An 18,547-nucleotide genomic window follows, 5' to 3' on the forward strand; every position below is an offset into this window, starting at 1 on the left:
ATCTCATTGAACTGGTTTCTGATGCATTAAGCACTCTATAAATAGCTCTTCTGACTTCTAGTAGGAAGGCTGCCATCAACACTAGTGTGTATCTCAAAATATACGGATGTACTTGCATTTTTCAAAAAAAAGTAACGTAGCTTCTGATAATGCTACACCTATTTGAAAATATCTTTTCCAAACCGGAAGCCTCAATTTGCTTGAAAATTTATTTGTGTAGGAAAGTAATCAGTGGACAGACAGAAAGGTCCAAAGGGCAAATACAGCAGAGGCAGGGGAAACGACAGAGAAACTTTTTCCCCTTCTTAGATATTTTATCACACTTCTTTTTTTCAGCTTTATTTTTCATCTGATGAAGAATATTTTCCTCCTGATCCAAATCCAATTTGTATATATAAAAAACCCTCACCCTTTATCGATTTTGCTGTGGTTCAAAACGGTATTTTTACGGTGCAAAAATTTAATCAATACAGCCTGATGAATCTGGACTGGTAATGGTAAACATACTCACAGATATTTCATTTCAGACAGCCAAAGCTCTGAAAATTGATACCACTGAAAAGGATTACTCATGCCATTGGGTATATCTCTGTTTACCCAGCCATAGAACTGGTGTGAAGCAGAATACAATTACGCTGGGCTTGCCACACGAGAGACTTCAGCTGCAGAACCTGTCTCTTTCTTAGAGATGATACAGGTTGGCAGGTTGGACAAGGCCTTTGTGGGAAACGCTTAAAATAAATGAGCAGAAGCGTAACCAAATAGCAAGGAAGATTAGACTGACACAAGGGTGAGAAGAACCACACAGCATTCTGACCAGGACGTTTTTAAATAATGTTTCCCAAGTAAATGTGGAGTTCCCTTGTCAAATTTGGTCCTGTTTTATAATTTGTTGCCTCTGTTTGATTTCAAGTTGTATATGATGTAAAGCAGTGAGATTCCAGTCGTCACTGGAGATTCATGCTCTGACTAACAAGCTCTGAAATCCTTCACAAGACGTGAGAACCACAAAAGGCAATGTTGTGCAACGTCTACCTTGTTTGGTGTTTTATTTGACCAGGAGATTAGTAAGAAAGCAGTCCAGAACAATCTATCGTGAGCAGTAACGAGTGAGATGAAAGCTTGGAAAGCTATGCCTTTGTGTTCACTCACAGAGGGGAAAATGCAATCCACAGTTCCTTGGGCTGAAAAGCCAGATGTGTAGGAAAAATGGGAAACCTGTTGAGTTAAGTGACAGACCCTGAGAATCAGGAAAGGTGTGAGGCTTACGATAACGATGGGAAACATGGAGAGCAACCAAATGGCTTTGTAGGGAAAAGGAAACGGGCAAGGAGATGGCTCAGTAGGTACATTTAATAAAGCTGTCTCACAGGTACAGCCCAATCTAATACAGCATCAAAAGAAAAATAAAGATTTTGAGACACCGATTTTCAGCAAAGGTTCACCAGATTGCCTGAGTGGATCAGGATACATCTTTATATAAGCACTAAATCTTTCATGATACACAGAAGTACTATTATTAACACTGACCGGGGCTCTGCTCAGAGCATAAAGTTTTCCACAATTATTTAATTAGTAAATTTGATTAGTAATATTCAGTGAAGAGGTAATGATTTATTTAAGCACTATTTGCAAAGAGTTGGCAACATCTTTAGATCACTGGATTGACCTTTGAATATGGGTCCATTCACAAAAATTGCTCCAGTGAGTGCTTACGTCCCCCAGGTCATGTGCTCTGTACGTTAGATGTACCTGCTGACTTCAATAATGAAGCTATATTTTACTTATCATATCTCTGAAGGGCTCAAAATGCTGAAAAGGTGGGCACTGGTACCGTGTCTCAACATATTACAGGAACATCTATTCAGGTTCACCTGTGTAAAAGCAATGGCAGCCCCAAAACAGCATAGATGCCATTGCTGCCCAAATCGGACATAGAGTTGGCACTCAGGAGGAAAGGGGATAGCGGTTTCCAGAATCTACATGAAAACGCCAGGACTGGATGCTTTTAAAAGGATGTACTTCCATTTTTACAACTTTTTTTTCAGGAAAGAGCCAGACTACATGGACAGACAGAAACAGTGGATTGACTAAAATAAGCCTTAGGAACTCTGTGTTCCCAACAAACAATTTGTATCACAGTAACGACTAATATGAGAAATTAAAGGTCATTACCAGCTTCTAAGTAACGTCTCAGTTTTGCAATCAAAAGCAAAATCAGCTGAAGAGGCTGGCCTTGCTTCTTCTGGTTTTAGCAGAAATAAGCAGTTTCTTGGACAAACTCAACAGCCAGACGTAACAAGCTCTTTCACAAAAGCAAGGAGTGCAGCCTCAATTAGCAAAAGTCACACAGTGCTCAGCAACTGACTGTGAACACTGCTTACAAGGACAAGGAGCAAACATGTCTATGTTCATTGCTGTGTTTGTGAAGATGAGTACAGAGAGAGATGAAGCAGCTCGCAGTAAATAAACCCTAACTTCCTCTGTGTCAGCAGCCTGAACAGAAATAGCAACCCGCAGCTGGCAGCTGCTGTTCCGTCTTGTTGCTGCTGAAGCAAAGATGCAGCTCATGACTTGCAGTTTTCCTGCACCAGGGAGAAGCAGCACCTTGGGCACACGACCCTGGCTTTTAAGCGCGCACTGCTATCACGCTCCTCAGCATCCGTGGTGCAACTGCAATAGCGCTTTGTAGATTTTAAGAAGGGAATGAGCATCTTTTATTATTCCCCTCCCTCTCGTCCTTCTACCGCCTACATTTTTCCACTAACTCATGACTTCTCCCTGGTCCCTCCTCGCCCATGCAAACACTGCTTTGCCAAGGCAGTTCTGTTACCCCCAGGACATGCTGCCCAGTCACATACTGCTCAAAGATACCCCGCTACTTCTCGCTCGGCAGAGCTGACCGAGGCACCGCCAGGCTGGCCACCCTTCTTCAAGGCATTTTCATAATGAGTGCATGGGTGACCAGAGCGGGAGCTGAAAATACAAATATGCCCTGGGAACAATCAGCTTTCTACAGATCATCAAAAAATGATTTTAGATCACAAGGTGATAGATACTATTTTAATAATCTGTTTATAAACTAGCCAAGGCTTCCTAAACTGAAGAGCAACATGCCCAAATGTACACTGCAGCTACAATACACAGAATTTTTGCTCTATCACCATTGAAATGTTCTTGCATAATTACTGTAAATTTATTCTTATTTAAGAAGTATTACTTGAGCCTAAACATTTAAACAAAAGTCCTGAAAGAGGGCAGAGACCAGGAATTCCTTAGATGTCTACATATATTATCTTGCAACAACCTACACAATCAAAAAACTTAAAAATACAATATGTAGGAGAAAAGAAAGTTCCCATGATTTTGACTTTTATCAATAGCAATTTCCTATTTTCAGAGGTGAGTTAAACTTCATAGACTCTGCTGCATAAGCATATTGACATGATAGCTACTTTTGCAGAACTCTTACCATGACAATACAAAAATATTATAAATATCTGCTTTTCAGGGACTGATGCAACACATTTTGCATAATAGATGTTCTGAAATTCACTGAAGGACAAAACCTCTAGTTGCTTTAGTGTTTTTTTTGTACTTTTGCTCTAGCAATTCCCATTTCTGCTTTTCCAGCTGTGAGGAAGGGAAGCTCCCTCCTAACACAAGAACCCTTCTTTAAATGCTGGAGGTATGGATAACTTGTCCGAGTTTCATCACTGGACTTGACTTAGCAAATTAAAACGTGAAGATTTTATATGTCGCTACTGTTCCGTTGCCTATCTAGGCTGTATTTCCCCCTCCATTGCAGCATCCACAACACCAGCAGAACGTTGCCACAACTTCTCTACTTCAGAGACCTCTTTTATAAAGGGTTCTTGCTGAGTATGAGCCTTCCATATTCAGGACTTCCACCTTGATATTTTCTTGGACACAGAGTATTCACAAAAATCCTTTCCATACTATATCCTGTCAGTTGTTTTACTATGCTTCTCAATCACTGTCTAGCAGATTGACTACCATGTAGGCGATAAGGTTGAGAGGCAAAAAGGGATGCAGGCACTTAACTACAACTTTAAATGTCTAAATCTAAAATGTAGACCCTTCAGCCCTTTGCTCAGCTTACCTAATTTGGAGGCGTTTGAACCACTTTAGCACCTGAATTGCTACTAAAATCCCACTTATTTGCCAGGTTTTGCTACTAGACAATCACCCAACTGAGGTCATAACAGCTTTGTGTTAACCTCTCCAGCTTCACAGTCTGCACGATCTTACAGAGGTGGTGTAATGAACATTACTCTCTCAGGTAATGAACATTACTCTCAAAACAGATCTCCTGGAGCTGGCCTAGCACAAAGCACATTGAGGCAGAGAGTTCCTGGACACAACGGACTCCCCATAGAGACGCGACACCGTGCATGCAGGGGAAAGTCTCTGTTAGCTGCCTAGAAGGTAGGAGAAACCGGACCATATTGCTGTCACCAGAGCAATTCAGGTACCTTGCTCCTGGATGAGGGAAGAGCTGCTGGGATAGAAGCATCCGAAACTGGGTCTGTGGATTCCACCCAGTGGCATGAGTAATACCTTTATGGGGCTCAAACCAGGATTTACAAAAGCTGACTTAAGTAAATTATGCTTACATTTGAATGAGGGATATTTCCAATAATTGCTGAATGAGGTGCAGACAGCAATAGATTAAGAATCTTAATTTTCAGGAAGAAAGAGGAAGGGAAAGAGCCATTATTTTTGGCATATCTGCAAAATAAGCAGCAATCAGTTGAAAAACATCCCAAGTTTCCTCATTGTATATCTCATACCCTTGACTTATCCTATTTCTTAAATCAATACATGACTACATCAGGTATTTCTGGTTCCCTCTGGACTGATTTCAACATGCAGGAGAATTAATTTTTATTGGAGTGCTTCTTCACCGCCTTAAATTTCTCATGTTTTAAATTCTCCAGCACCACATATTAGGTGTTCCAATCTTTAACTACTAAGTTTTTAATAGAAATCTCGCTCACCAGATATCTTTTTGCAAACTCTTGCAACTCTACAGGAGAAACAAATCAAACTAGTCACACATCGTTTTTTTCTTTTCAATGAAATATACAGTAGTAAGAAGAGTCTTTCTACAATGTCAGACAATGTACAGCAGGGGAAACTTCAATCATCCTTTTAATTAGCAGAGCAGTAATAGTCACAGCTCCTCACAAATTAAAGAAAGAGGACAGAAGAAATTAAGTAAGTCCATCATTTCTTCAGAACAAAACAATGAAGGATGGTTATAGTGTAATTAAAAAGTTCTTGAGATTTGTCGAAAACGGGGAGCAGAGTAGAAGTACCAACATGGAACAGAGCAGTCTATAGAAAATGCGTGACAGATTACATCATGTATTGAGGAAATTTCAAGGCTATTTTCACTACTGCGAGTTGCCTGTAGTGAATATCCTTGTCCTTGGCAAATCAGAATGACTGACACCCGTAATTTGCAATTTCCTAAACCTGAAGAGTTTTCTGATTGCGATGAAATGGTTTTACCTAATTATTTTTTCAAGTTGCAGTTTTTGATGTTTAATTTTGAAACCAATTTGAGATGTCTTGAACTATATTAATATACTGTATTATGCCTTCATTTCTTTTTGAAGCACTTTACTTTAAAAAATGCATACTTCTAATGATTTTTAAATTAGTCTACTCTGCACATATCAATTTACAACAATTACAACATTTTGCATTTTTCAAAGCACTTCAGTTTTAAAGAGGTTTTATGCTTCGCAAGATACTGAAGGAAGAGGCTGCTGATCCGTTTTTACCCTTTGTAAAATTACCACCAATCTTGCTAGAGAGATCTCAACCAAAAATAGATATGCTAAATATATACCATCTCCATATAATCATTTTAGGATGAATGTTTTTGTGACTAAGAACTACCAGTATTCTTTTCCCAATCATAATTAGGTTGCTTCAGTGGTATAAACGGATTCAGTGGAATTATGACAAACGTCCTGAGTAAGGAGGACGGAAACTGGCCTACTTTGGCTGAATAGAGTCTAGAGAAACGAATACAGGACAGGATGTCAGAGGCATCAGCTCTGTCACAGATTTCACTACTTTTCAGTCTATAATATTTTAGGCATAGTGCTGCAATTAATTAGCAACTCAGGGCTGGAGTCTCACCTGAAACACACTGGGATTGCACTGGTGGCATCACTGCAGTTACACTAATTTATGCTAGCTAAGGCTCTGCCGCACTGAACAACTCTGTCATCCATTTTCTCTTGATATTTCACTCCCTTAATCTCAAGGCTCCATGTTAAAGGTGTCAGTCTGAGAACAGAAGACGAGTTTTTTTGTTCAGTTTGTTGATGTTGCACCTTCAATTAGCCAGAGCTTTCCTTCTACCTGACACGAGTAGTCACTACTCACAAGTTTGATTTTGTCTTTCTGGAAAGCACTGCCTATATGCCTCAAAGGGAGACGACTCATTAACATCAAGGGATTTTGGATGACAGCCTATAAATAAAGCAACAAAGATCCACAGACAGTAAGTAGGAAGTTGACTATACTGAAGTCCTGGTGCCATTAAAATAGTGTACTATCAGTCTTCCATCCTACTGTATTATTTTGTCACGTATGCAGTCAATCACCCCCACACTGCACAGGTCAACTGAGCCATATGTTGAAGGTCTGAATAATAATGGATTTTCACATACAGTCAGGATGGTGTAAAGATGCTGAGACTCTGAAATATTCCAAGGATGACCTTTTCCAGCACAGGTAGTTTTCACAGAAAATATTTCATAATCAGTCTCACTTGGAACAAAGTATGAAATTCCTATTCTCTATTCACATCTTTTAGAGGAGGAGGGAGACCTAACGAGAAATGGAACTCGGTCTCTTGCGCATCTCTCTCGGGCACGTCCACTGTCAGATGGCTAAACTGGTAACGGCCAAAAATCTTTGGGCATTTTTGGGCGACTTGCCAAAGGATGACCGAACTAGGAAAAAACTAAAACTAAATGAGCAAAGTGATAAACAAGATAGTAAGGAATTAATTCAAACACAGAATACTCATATTTATATTGTGAGTATTATCATGGATTTTTAATTTTGAGTGCTTTACATCAAAGAGGCTTTACATCCCTCACAAACTAATGATTAGAGAGATAAAAATCACACTTTTTTTTTGACAGCATGAGCTAAAGCCATTACAATGTTTGAAGATGACCTACTTGCTGTATGGTAGGTGTCACTGTTGGGATCAATGTCTTGGACAACGTGGAACTGTAACAGTGCTGTTGCTGTTTCTTTTGGTCTTGGAAACACTTTGGGAATCAAAATGGTGGAAAGACAGCTCTCCTCAGAGATGTCTGTGGACCTCTGCCTGAGATCAACTTAGCTTGGCCCTGGCAGCTGTGCCTCCCTTACTTTTAGGCAAAAGCGGACACAACTCTCTTCATTCCTCGTACAGTCCAAAGTGAAGACTGCAGAAAGTGGGATGGGTGACTGTTCAAGGGACAGCTGACTAAAACAACTTAGAGAAATAAAGTTACTTTAGAAGATGACACTGAATCTCTGTGTATATTTAAATGTAGATTACACCCCAGGCAAAGGCAGCAAGCAATGTCCGCTCAGGCCAGCAGGAATGAGAGTTGATTACATTACTTGAATAATGACTGCAGCACTAATCCTTGCAACTGGAATTATAACAGCTATGTTCAAGGTACAGCATTTGGAAGAACTCAGGTGGAATAACTCTATGCTGTTTCGTTACAAATTTCTGACATGGGTATAATTTTGAAACAGTGAAAGCCATAGCTTGTTTTTGACCTTCAGTGTTCAAGCCAGTTGGCAAATTGGCAAAACAGGCTAATCCATCTCCCTCATGGTAAATACTCATCAGTGTATAATCATACGGAACAATTAAAGCACTTTGATCTTGTCCATATAATAAACCAAATCTTAGGTACAGATAGAAGGTTTTTTTTCTTCTGATGTCACATACGGCTGTAGAAAGGATACTTATCAATGCTGTTTTGACTGGTGTAGCTAAAGATCTGTCACTATTTTCAGAGTGAATTTCAGTTGATGCTGCCTAAAGAAGGCAAAAGAATCAGAAGTGTATTATCTTTCTGTTTGAACATTAGCTGATGGGAAGAGCCTTTACAAATAGGCGCATAAGTAGCAAGGCAAAGCCTGAATGAAAGCCATGTCATCTTTGGGACAGGCAAATTGAAATCTGAGCTAACAAAAGAAAACGGCTTTTCATGGAAGTTCAATATTGTAGGGTAGAAAGAGGCCTAATATGTCTGTAACAGATATCCGGCTAAGAATATTGAAAGGATGGATCTGAACAGAGCTGAATAAAAAGCCAACATAGGTTGTGTCCTACAAGTAGTGTGGGATTAACAATACTAAACGTCTGAACATTTTCAAGCCATACTGAGCTGCTCTTACCGAGAATCAATTCGAACACGATGAAAACATATCCTGACAGCTCTGTTCTGGGAGTTCTGTAAAAGGATTTTCTGGACCTCAAGGGATGGCAACTGGCCATGAAGAACTTTGGATCTAGAAGGAGTGTCTGGAGGTGGTGCACTGCGATCGGGTTTTGGCAGTCCACAGGTCAGAGCAGAGACTATGCCGGACATCTGTGTTAAGTTGACTAGCCAAAACTTGCTTGGGCAGTGTGAAACTGTAACAGTGCTCTGGCTCTCTTTCTTTTGGTCTTGGAAATACTGGGGGAATCAAAGCAGTGCAAAGAAAGCGAGCAGGTCTATGCTACACCGGAGAAGGATCCTGGCCTCAGGCCTCTGACGATAACAATAAGATCTTGAAGCTCTTCAGAATTACCACTCCTTTGGCTAGAAGCTGGTGTAATGTCCACATCAGGAGGGGATGTCAATGATTTTGGCAGCAAGCATCTGCTCTCCCCAGCTCACAGCTGGTAACAGTATGCTTTGCAGCAATGCTACAAAGGTGCCCGACTGCCAGCTAATCCGCATACATAAAAGATGCGGATGCACAAGCTGATAGGTCATGCAGGACAGTTTAACTAGAGCAGTAAGTCAGATGGACTCTGGACTGGTTATACGGTAGCTAATTCAGCGCCACACAGCTTATCTCCACAGCCATAGTGTAAGAAACATCTCTAACACTGGAGTCATTCTTGGATAGAAGAGTAATCCTCAACTCTGAACACAAACTAGGGCTGCCCTCGTTATACCAGTCTTTGTAGTACAGATGTCTGTTGAATTATTCTCTTCTAATGAATAAATTAATTCCTTAAGAACATACATAAGGCCTAAAGAAAAAGGAAGAGCTCTTCAGGAAAAGCATTGCAAGAGTTCAGTGGACAATCTGAGACATTTAGCTGCTGACCCAAAAAAGGGGATAATGCCAGAAAGCATATTCCCATATGGAAGCCTTCAAGATGGACCCTGCAATACTTAGGTGGAGCACAGCTATGGCCTCCTGATTTTGACAGTCCTTTTAGAAACCATGCCCCCCATGCATAGAGGGAAGACTAGAAATAAATCCAATTCACTCACTCCATTACTCTAGGCTTTTGTGCATGTGCTCCCTCAAATATTTATATATAAATATATACATACACATTTCACCTTTTTTTAAACTAGCCACTTCTTACCAACCAATTAATTCAATCATGTCACAGTTCAGTGTTTGTTGTATCCAAACACTCTCAACATGCAATTTCATGTAGAATCTGATCTGAATGGTCCAGTAGATTAGAAAAAGAGATTGTCTTTAGTACAGCAACTGTGCAGAAGGGTACGTATGTACAAGAGCAAGTAACTGCTTGAATGATCAGGCCATACATCCTTAGCAAAATGGCATTTCTTGAAGTGTGAAAAATGAAAACTGTTTCATAAGAACGACAGGAAAGATGAGTTAGTTAATGTGTAGGTATCTTCTTTTGTCTTTCTTTGACCTTTGAATATTTAAGCTTGGAACTTCCGTGTTCTCTTGATGTAATTTTTTTATGCAGCAATAGGAAAAGAAACACACATACTTTATGTGGTCAGTCACACTTCCCAAAAGGCCTACCCAAAACCCAAGAAATACATAGATTTTTTTCTGGCATTCTTCTTGTGGAGATAGAGAGAGAGAGAAAGAGAGAGAGAGAAAGAGAGAGAGAGGAAGAGAGAGAGAGAGGAAGAGAGAGAGAGGAAGAGAGAGAGAGAGGAAGAGAGAGAGAGGAAGAGAGAGAGAGGAAGAGAGAGAGAGGAAGAGAAAGGGGGGGTGGTGGGAAGAGAGAGGTGTGTGCATGCAGCATTATGAAAAGCAAATGGATTTAAAATATTGGCTTTTTTTATAAACATTAAAGACAAAAAATACAATGAATTTGACAAAGAATTTGACAGTCTTTCACCTCAGAGAAAGAAACACAACTGTAGGACTTTTCATCTATTCAAACTGGGAGTAGAAGGTACATCTTTTAGCTGACAGGGTCAGGCATAATTGAAACAATTTCCCTAAGGACATGGTAGACTATCCTTCATTTTCAGTCTTTGTGAGAAGGTTGAATTTCTAAAAACTAAACAGAAATTATGAGTGTCAAGCAGAAACTGAAGGATGATTTTTTTTTTTTGGTACGTGTCCCACAGAAAATCAAACAGCATGAACCCCATGGTCTTTTCCAGCCTCAAAAATCTATGAATGATTCCAGATCTCAGGCTGGGGCTCCAAACATTGGCAATCCTTCAGGTTATGCATGGGTCACACAGTCACCCTTCATCTTTGTTCCTCCATGCCCACGCTGATTTCTGTCTTTCCGCAGTCTGTCACTTGTAAAACGGAATTTCTTAGTGTTTGAAGAGCTAGAGATGGGCAGGTAGGGGAAGATATCACAGAGATGGCTCATCCCTCTTCAGGTGGGCCACAGTGTATCTGGGATAACGTACTCAAAAATGTTCTGGCACCTTTGTTATTTCTCCTTTTTAAAGTACAGCAAGATCTATTAACGTCTATTTAGGAAAAACATAAAACTTAAAATAATTTATCCTTTTATTTTGAAAGTACTTGGAATTTGCTGGGGAATGCAGAAATCATCAGGACAGGAGCCTATATTCTTCAAGGCGATACAGAAAGGCAAATTTTCACAGTACTGACTGTGATGCGGTACAGAGATGGCGGGAAAGCGCAAGGGTTTGAGGCAGGCTGAGAGACTGCTCGTCTATCATTTGCAAAGCTTTCCTTGTTGTCTGGTTCCAGCCGAGCAGTCTGTGGTTTACCCTTTTCATCCTCTTCATTGTACAGAACCTCATGATTTTTTCCATTCGCATATGACAGCTCGTTTATTCTGACCTTGTTGACTTACTCATCCGATGTTTTCCTTCCTCACTAAAATCAAGCTTTCTTCCTAGGATCAGTGATTGCTGTGCATGCTGGAAGTAAAGTCTCAAGCGCAAATGAATATCTGTACTTCAGTCTAACACTCACTGTATTGCCACTACAATCCTGAATCTAGTTTAACACCTACGAAGAAAGATATATTTGAAAGGAGAAATCTGAAGTATCTAGCTATAAAGAGAGATGCCTGTTGGTGGTTGTAAAAGCATCCTTTGAGAACGCAGAAGACAGCAGGGATGAAGAGAGGTATTTTCCCTACCGGTTGATGGAGGTAAGGAAAAAAGTTACCTTTCTTCTAAAAATTAATCAAAACAGCTCTGGAGGAGAGACAAACATGAAAACTACGATCCTAGCACACAAGATAAAAGCCTCTTCACTGCAGTTATTTATTAGCTTTTTGTTCCTTTACTTAATAGCTAATTGCCCCGTGCAGCCGACACAACAGACCTACTGAAGATTAAGATCTCTTTTTGAGCTTCAATAACGTTGCGTTAGAACGGAATTAGTTTGCATATTTTGTGAGTAAAAAATGAGTACATATAACTAGCACCTTGCCTAATTATTTGCTTTATTAATGGAAATACTACTATATTACTAACCTTCAGGGAGTATTTTTAACAGATAGTAAAATAAATGACAAAAATGCAAGCAACTGGGCTTTGGCTGAAAGCCAATAAAAAGTGAATTCTTATCAAAGCAGGTACCATATCTGACAGTGTCAGACTGAAATGACATGCATTAATTTTGGAGTGTAGAATGAAGGCAGGGTCTTTGTAACAAACTCTGAAAATTATTAGCGGGTCAATATTTTGTTGCTTAAAAAATTATTATGGAGGGGGGACATTTCATAAGTTCCAACTTAAAGATCATAACCATACACTTTAAAGATCTGAATGGAAATTCATACTGTTCCAAGTGTTATTTTGAGTGATGATTTCTAAGAAAAACTGGTGACTTGGACCACTGCTTGTATTCCACAGTATTCAGCAAATCTGTCACTTGCATCTATTCTGTACTGGGATGTACTACTTATCATCAGAGATTCCAGCTTTGTGAGCTTTGTAGGGGGGAAAAAAAATAGTAGTATGTACAATGGTAATGGCATGCTCCATTACAGAGTAAAATGTCCAGAGTGCATTCATTTTAAGAAAACGAAACGTAAATGTACAAAGCACATAGGAAATCCATTTCAACTCTTAATCAAATTCAGTGGGATCAAACCTTGATGGTCCTCTAAGAAAGAAAAGAGTTTTTATCCCAGCATGAGAGAATGGATGGTCATTTTTGTTTAAAGATTTTTTGAACAGAGCCTTCTTACTCATCAGTCACTGCATTTAGACCATTATTTTCTTTATATCCTCCCAGTCTCTCACAGAGTTGTGGATTCCCTCGTTGCATGAGCCTGATAAGTGCTCAACACCTCATATGAGAGTCACGCTTAACTCCAGTCCATGCCAGGAGGCATTTGCACTCTTGCAGGACTACTGTTCTTGCTGTCACGCCATCAGACAGTCAACATTCTTGTCACAGAGAAAAAGCCTTTCTATCCTTGTCAACAGAAAGCCAGTTGCTGACAAGCCCATTAAGTGCCATGCCACAGCACCCGTGGGGTTCATCCCTATCTTGTTTTTTAAATTCATGCTAGCCCAGTAATAGTAACCACTTTCTTTCATGACTCAAACAGAAAACACAGGCATTATTGAAAAAAATAAAATCTCCAGCATACCTGTTGAACAGTCTGAACCCGTCCACTGCGGTTCACAGCTGCAGAGTCCCGTGTCCAGGAGGAAAGTCCCGTGCCCCGAGCACTGCTCCTGGCACACGGGAAGCGCCGTCTCACAGTTCACACCGCCCCAGCCCATGGAGCAGTGACATTCCCCTTGAACGCACACACCGTGGCCAGAGCACATCGGATCCAAGCAGTCCTCTGGAAACAGGGAATATACAACTTAGAGCATAAAACTTGCACCTTCACAGTGGTTTCCTAGTGAAATACAACATCAGGGATGCAGATTAATTTGGTGATTTTCATGCAAATACCCAAACTGAAACGATGCTAAAGACACGAGGGAAAAACAGTCTATGCTAACATCTGTGCAAAAGCATAAGCCAAAAACAAGAAAAAAAGCAAGCATGTAGACTGTTAGAGGTCATGAGATTCTGCTTGTCAAGGATATTGTCTTATATTTAAAATGCAGATTCCCAAGACAGATCTATTGGTCCAAGTCAGTGAAGTTTGTGCTTCAGTAGCAGGGCTGGGTGGAGCAATCAGTAATTACTTCTACAACTGTGCACTGTGTTTCCATTTGGGTATTTGTGCTCTGTGTTTTATTTACATCTGGGAAAAGAAATATACATTCTTTCATCTTCCTGTGGAAAGCTATCTCTACAGCTGAAGATTTGATACAAAAAAAATGGCCACCCACTAACCCTGAGTAGTGAATGTCTGACTGAATGCTTGCTGTAAAAAAATCTCATACGCTCATAAAAAGTATGTGCTGGGCAATTGCAGATAATGAACAGATTCATAAAAGTCATAACATACTGATGAACAATTTGCAAACAGACAAAGAGCTAAATTTGTTCTCAATTTGGATTAAACTATTCCTAGTGAAAAATTCAGGAGGTCTGTAGAAGAATTTAAATCAGCTGGTTAGTCCTGTACAATCAGCATATTCTTTCATAAAGCCCCAGCATTTCTTTAACAAGACAGATTTTAAGCAGAAAGCAGGCTGCCTTCTCTGGAGGCTGCAGGACGACTGCAGAGCTGAAGAGGATTTGTGGGGTCCGAGCATGGGAAACAATTAGCCAAAAGCCTATTCATGTTGGATCACGCTTCAGACTAATGTGAAAGTTCTTGTATGTATTTTTCAAGTATCCGCACAAGTACTGTTTTAATAATTAAATTGTAAACTTAACAAACAGTATTCTGTGCTGCACGAATGAAGAGATGCTCTCTGCTTCAGTAAGGGAAGACTAAACACTTAGATGTAGAGATTAACAGCTTCCAGTTTATAGGACCTTTTGACCTAAGAATAAAGAAGTGATACTTTATCTTTTGAGCTGCTATGCCACCAATTCAAGATCTTATTTCGAGATTTATGTTGTATCTTTTTCAGCCTTCCAGGCTTGTGCCCAGCACAATGTAATTCTGAAAGTGGGGAATCAGTGTTTCTGGACAACGCATATCTTGCAAAGCATAGGACAAAAACACTCGGCAATTTTCTCTCATCCTGAGACAGCTCTCTATTTTGCTGATCTTTTAAAATTAATTGAGCGACTCCATAAACAGTTTAAAAAGTATCGCTCACTTTAGTAATGACAGTCAGACAGGGCAAACTCAAAGGACTCCCATAGCAACGAACACATGTAGCTACCAGCGTTCCCTGGATAGTACCTCTGATGCTGTGTCTGCTATGTTAACGATACTGCTATAATACTAAACTCATATTTATATATGATAATGTATGACAGAATTACTTCCACTACTGCACAAGTTATGTTGTACAATACAGTAAACTGAACACTCATGTCATGCACACACTGTTACAATAAAACCCCACTGTACTTGGTTGCACAGGTTTGTTTCATCCACCCTACTTCTACATAATTCCACCTTTTTTTTAAATTTAAATACGTCTCTTACTTTAAAAATCCAGTGTTTTCACACTCTTAGTTTCAACAGCTGTCTGAGTGCGTTTATCTCAATTATTTTTTTCAACCATTTTGCAGGATTGCGTTATGGCAAGAAACAAAGCAACTGAAAACAGCAGTCAGCCTCTCGTCAGCTACAGGCTTGTTCGGCATCATGGCCTCAGTGAGTAAATCTGTGTATTACTTGCTTTTTCCCATTTGGGTTTTCTTGTTCTTGTCCGTTTCTGAAACTACCAACGACTGCGTATGTCAGAACCATTCTCTTGATCCTCCCTTTAAAAACCGTACCAGGTATGTCAAATCCGTCAAACCCATTGTGGACATTCTTCTGACTAGAGAATTCAAGCCACATAAAGAGCCTCCTCTGCTTGCTACTCAAAAGAATTACCTAAAATCTATATAGCAGGCAGCACAAAGTATGCTGTCACTAGCTTCAGGCTAAGGGTGTAGTGAAAAAACATCAAATCAGGGCAAGCATGAAGAAGAGTTCTGCTTTCCGAGGCTATGCACATAGCTGATGAGCTATCTCAGAAATGCTAACAGGCCAACAACAACCGCTTCTATCTATAGATGAGGGCAGAGACACATCGGTACTACCACCAGCAAAAGTACAATTACTTGTTCTCAGAATTTCCCACTTTTTATTAGCCAAGCCTTAAAGGATGCCAGTTTAGTATCCTGAAGACAGGCTCACAGTAAGAATGACATATGACAACAGAACTACGCAATATGCTCTGGTAAACTGAAACTGTTTGCTGCTCTCTCGGCTTTATACTGTCAGTGTGTTCTCCGCAGAAAAATCTAAGATGCAACAGAATGAAGAAAGGGAAAAGCTGATTACAATCTTCTGATTACTTTGGAGAACCACCACATCATATTTTGTTTAAATGATCTTCAGACTGCCTTACCCTTAGCTTTTGGCCAAGTGAAAAAGTCTGCACAGGCTCTCTGACGGTCTGTGCTAAGGGACTGAGGTTACTGGCAGCGAGGAGGACTGGGGACCCCAGCCCCCCTTCCTGAAAAAAGTGTCTGGAGCCTGAGAGAAGAAAAGTGGAGACAAAAAAATCAAGACGGTCTCGCAACTTTCACAAAAAAAGAGGAATTCTTGCTTGCTGGGATGTTTGCCAGGAAACTTTTGGAGGATTGAGAATACACTGCCTGCTGAAAGGCAAAAACTTCCACCCAGTTCTGTTCCTGCTACTGAGATTCAATGGAGGGAAGGAACAGAAATCATCTGAGAACTAGAGTCCTCCTGGACCAAAAGAGAAACCGAGCATTTCAGAGGACTGCCCATGCTACAATTATTAGATAGTCTTATCAGACAATTTTAAATAATTTCAATCTTTTAGAACAAAAATGTGAATCTTGGAAATTATGTGATCAGCTTCCACTGACTGTCGCTGCCTTTACCTTTGATAATTTTCTTATCTTAACATTACTTTCTATGAGACAGTAAAGGTGCTTTTGAGCAAAACAGTACTGCTTCACAGTAAGCTTCTCACACCTACGTGAGTTCTTAACCACCTTAAAACAGGCTTGGAGATTAAAGACAAAAATCAAACCCCCTAACTATAGAGAGGGAAACTTCACAAACCTTCCTCACAAATCTCTCCTTTGTATCCAGGGACACAGATGCAGACGCCCATGATACAAGTACCATGGCCAAAGCAGGTTGGATCAATACACTGTTCTTCTGGAACGTCACACTCCGGTCCTTTCCACCCATTTCGACACACGCAGTGACCTTTCTCGTATTCTCCGTTTCCGCTGCACAGCACTGGGCAGGAATCTGAAGAAGGCAGATTGACCTTTTTAATGTATTTACATACTTCCATAGATTAACATTTATTGCATTTATCGTCCTGTAAAATTGCTTTTCCACTCCAGCCGCCTGATCCTCCGTTTGATTCGAGGGTTACGACAGGCTGAGATCTTTGAACTAGGTAGTGCAGCAGTAATACAATGTCCTCGTCTCCTCAGTCTGCCTCACTAGTATACCTTAATTTTGACCTGAAATGGGATGTCTTAGAAGATAAAAATAACTCCCTCCCCTTGATTGGCCTCTGCTGAAAATTTGCAGTGATGCCTGCTTATGGTTTTCAGTCAGATTGATATTTCTTCCCTGTGAACTGAAGCAAGATACTGCCCTTTGCTTCCTTCTTTTAAGCAGACTTAACATTACCGAAGTTTTAGCCATTACTGATCTGCACGTAAACCAGTGATGCGGAAGCTTAGTTTTACAATCCAGTATCAATTTCTGAGCCAATCAAGCTCTTAAAAAATAAAGTCAATCCTAAAGTTGAGGAAACATGAGAAAAACATGAGAACTTCCAGACATCATATGCAGCAGACGATGGGTAATACCAACAGAAATTTCTGAAACAGAAGTAAGCACACTTACAATCTTTTTAGCATGTTTTTTGCCCCAATGCTGGTGAACAGTCTCTAAGCTGCTTTAGGTTTCTCTTCTACACCCTATTCAAGTTAAGACCACAGAAGCATTTGACTGACTTATGCAATTTTCTCCAAAGTGAAACTGTTTGTCACTTTTAAATAACAGAAAACATTATGCTAAGCTAACACACTTATTAAAAAATGTATTTTATAATCACGGAGCAGATGCAAAGAGGGATGGAGGAATCTATTAACTCTGAAAGTCGGGAAGAGAGAGAAGCGGTTGATGCATCTTAGCTCAAGTACAGCATAAAGAAACTTTCTACGTGTGTGCTTGTACTGTATCTGCCATCTGGCTGGAAAAAGGAATTTAACCTCCTTTAATCACTTTGAATCTGCGCAAACCCAGCAGTCACACACCATAACCACGATCCCTGTCATGCACTGTCGGTCAGTTAATATGAGATTACCTTTTGCACAATCAGGACCAAGGAATCCCGGGAAACAGTGGCAGTGCCCCGAGATACATTCTCCATTCCCATTGCAATTAGTGGAGCAGTCATCCAGGATTTCTGTTTATTCAGAGTTGTGCACAAAGAAAAATACAAATTGGTTGAATTTGAAATGCATGGCACTTTCACCTCACTCTGCAGGACACATCTCAACATACAAATAGGTGCAGAAGCAGTAAAAGGCCCATTTTCATTCATAGGGAGCATAAAACAAAATTCCTGTTCAAGCAGCTTACAAATATTAGATTTTGTCTTGACAGCTTCGAGATAACAAGTGCATCATTTATATTACAGCAAAAAGCTTTTAAAGTAAGTGTTCATGTAAAATTTACCACCATTAAAAGCACTGCAAGAATCAAAGTATTTGCTGAAAAATGTCCACCTTAAACACTTTCTTTTATTGCTCAAGTAATTTGTTTGAAACCTGTTTATAGAGTAAATTGCCTTCTATGGTGTTCATTTGAACCATGTGAATTGGATTTCTTGGAGGAGGGTAGGATTTCCACTTTTATACAATCAGATGAGAAAAAAAATAGTCTTCTGTACAGTGATGAAACTCAATGCAATAAAGGACCAAGAACTAGATTTGAAGAAAAAAACCACCCCACCTTCAA

At 40.0% G+C, this 18,547-nt stretch overlaps 1 protein-coding gene across 2 annotated transcripts in view; it reads right to left on the minus strand.

Moving 5' to 3' along the window:
- The window catches only part of TENM1 (teneurin transmembrane protein 1), a 254,046-nt gene that overhangs the window by 108,536 nt on the left and 126,963 nt on the right, over nucleotides 1–18,547 (minus strand). For both annotated transcript variants that reach the window (XM_059824549.1, XM_059824548.1), the window contains exons 8-10: nucleotides 17,892–17,993; nucleotides 16,622–16,816; nucleotides 13,100–13,300 (exon numbers count right to left, since the gene is read on the minus strand). In XM_059824549.1, the coding sequence (XP_059680532.1) occupies nucleotides 13,100–13,300; nucleotides 16,622–16,816; nucleotides 17,892–17,993 (498 nt within the window). The remainder of the gene's footprint in view (nucleotides 1–13,099; nucleotides 13,301–16,621; nucleotides 16,817–17,891; nucleotides 17,994–18,547) is intronic.

Source organism: Gavia stellata, chromosome 14 (genome assembly GCF_030936135.1).
Source record: "Gavia stellata isolate bGavSte3 chromosome 14, bGavSte3.hap2, whole genome shotgun sequence".
Taxonomy (NCBI): Eukaryota; Metazoa; Chordata; class Aves; order Gaviiformes; family Gaviidae; genus Gavia; species Gavia stellata.